Source organism: Chrysochloris asiatica, unplaced genomic scaffold, assembly GCF_000296735.1.
Source record: "Chrysochloris asiatica unplaced genomic scaffold, ChrAsi1.0 scaffold00157, whole genome shotgun sequence".
NCBI classification, from domain to species: Eukaryota; Metazoa; Chordata; class Mammalia; order Afrosoricida; family Chrysochloridae; genus Chrysochloris; species Chrysochloris asiatica.
The window spans coordinates 1,308,673-1,310,362 of record NW_006408675.1 but is presented as its reverse complement, the minus strand read 5'-3'; the positions used below and the strand labels follow the sequence as shown (position 1 = coordinate 1,310,362).

Below are 1,690 nucleotides of genomic sequence, written 5' to 3'. Positions count from 1 at the left end.
TTGAGTCTTAGTCTTGGAAGGGGGTTTGCACTGAGGGGACCCGACCACTTGCCTTGATGTTTCTTGGTCCATAGTGTTTTTAATGTTTGAGGTCAGATTTTCCCATAAACAGTTCACAATATCAGGTTTCCATTTTAAAACTTTACTTGGTATGTTTTATTTTAAAGGCTTTGAAAACTAAGTATTTTAGTAATCGACCAGGGCCTACACCTGGGTGTCAGCTGCCAAGACCTAACTGTCCAATAGAAACTTTAAAAGAGCAACCGAACCCAGCTGTGGCAACAAAACGGAAAAGAACAGAGGCCTTGGAACAAGGTAAAATGCCTATGTTGTAAGAAATTCAATGAATACAGCAACTCAGGATCACTAACATATAATTTATAACTGAAGGGCAGCTAACAAAATTAGATGTTGAGCAATTTCATTCTTTGTAAATTTAAATTGTACAAAGTAAATTGTTAAGTGCCACCAAAGTCAGTTCTGATTAATAGTGACCATGTATAGGGTCCAAGGAGCAGCTCGAGGGTTTGAACCCACAAACCTGTTAGTAGTCCAGTGCTTATCCTAACGTGCCATAGAAGGTCTTCATAAAGTAATTAGGACATGCTATCTTAACTATATTTACTTCTAAAGATAATATGTTATCATGGTCTTTAAATGGACAAAGGCACTTTTGAATATACCTTAGGGTCATGAGAACTCTTAATGTGTTCCCTATTCCCTTCATAAATGCCTACTGCTACACTGTCTCCTGGTGTAGCACTGTGGAATAATGCACTAGACTGCAAGGTTGGTTTGAACCACAAGGTCGGCAGTTAGCTGCTCCTCAGAAACCTTATACAGTGTCACTATGACTCAGAACCGAGTCGATGGCACTTAACAACAACAACACTGTCTTTACTACTTAAACAACCTACAGATAGTAGTAGATAGAAGAACTGTAGTTGGAATGCAGTGATATGGTGACTGGGTTAAAATTGTTGTCAGATTAAATGTGAACTTTTTTCTTTTTTTGCTTTCTAGGAGGATTACCTAAGAAACTAATTTTTTAATTCTGGAGAACACTGGATGGTATTTCACTTCACTGCTGGAAAAATAAAAATAGCAAAGAATGGAAAAATAGAAAACATTAAGTAAATGCTATATAACTAAATTTGTAAATATTCTATACATGGTAAAATATATGCATTCATTAATTATTTTTATTAAATGTATTTTATAGTAAGTTTAATTATGCTTTTCTAATGAGTGTATAAGTGAAATAAACTCAATTTCTTATATTCTTTCAAATATAGAATTGATAATGTTTTGGGAATCCCTAATAAAAGTAATTATGAGTCATTTTGCAGAATTGCCTCATATAACATCACAAATTCATAGAAACAGAAGTTGTATTTAAAGGAAAGGAAATATTTGTAGCAATACAGCAAATCACCCCCTAGTAGTAGCAGATGCTAATATATACTAAAAATCAAACATTAGATATAATTGAGGTTCTCTTAATACTTCATTCCATTATCATTTCTCCCTTCCGCCCTCACCAAGAAGCAGACTTTAGGGGATACTTTTGGTTTACGATTTAATGATTATCTTGAGACAATAGTTTCAGGGTTCAGCCAGCCTCTGCACCCATGTTGTCAATTTCCGAGTCTTACTGAAATGTTCTTCTTGACAATGAAACAAGCTATAG

General features: G+C 34.7%; 1 protein-coding gene across 1 annotated transcript in view; it reads left to right on the top strand.

Annotated features, from left to right (window-relative positions):
• CDK7 (cyclin-dependent kinase 7) overlaps positions 1-1,350 on the top strand; it is a 58,017-nt gene extending 56,667 nt beyond the window's left edge. Inside the window, exons 11-12 of the mRNA XM_006870968.1 lie at positions 168-315; positions 1,024-1,350. Of these exons, the coding sequence (XP_006871030.1) occupies positions 168-315; positions 1,024-1,052 (177 nt within the window). The 3' untranslated portion in view covers positions 1,053-1,350. The remainder of the gene's footprint in view (positions 1-167; positions 316-1,023) is intronic.
• The last annotated feature ends 340 nt before the right edge of the window (positions 1,351-1,690 follow it).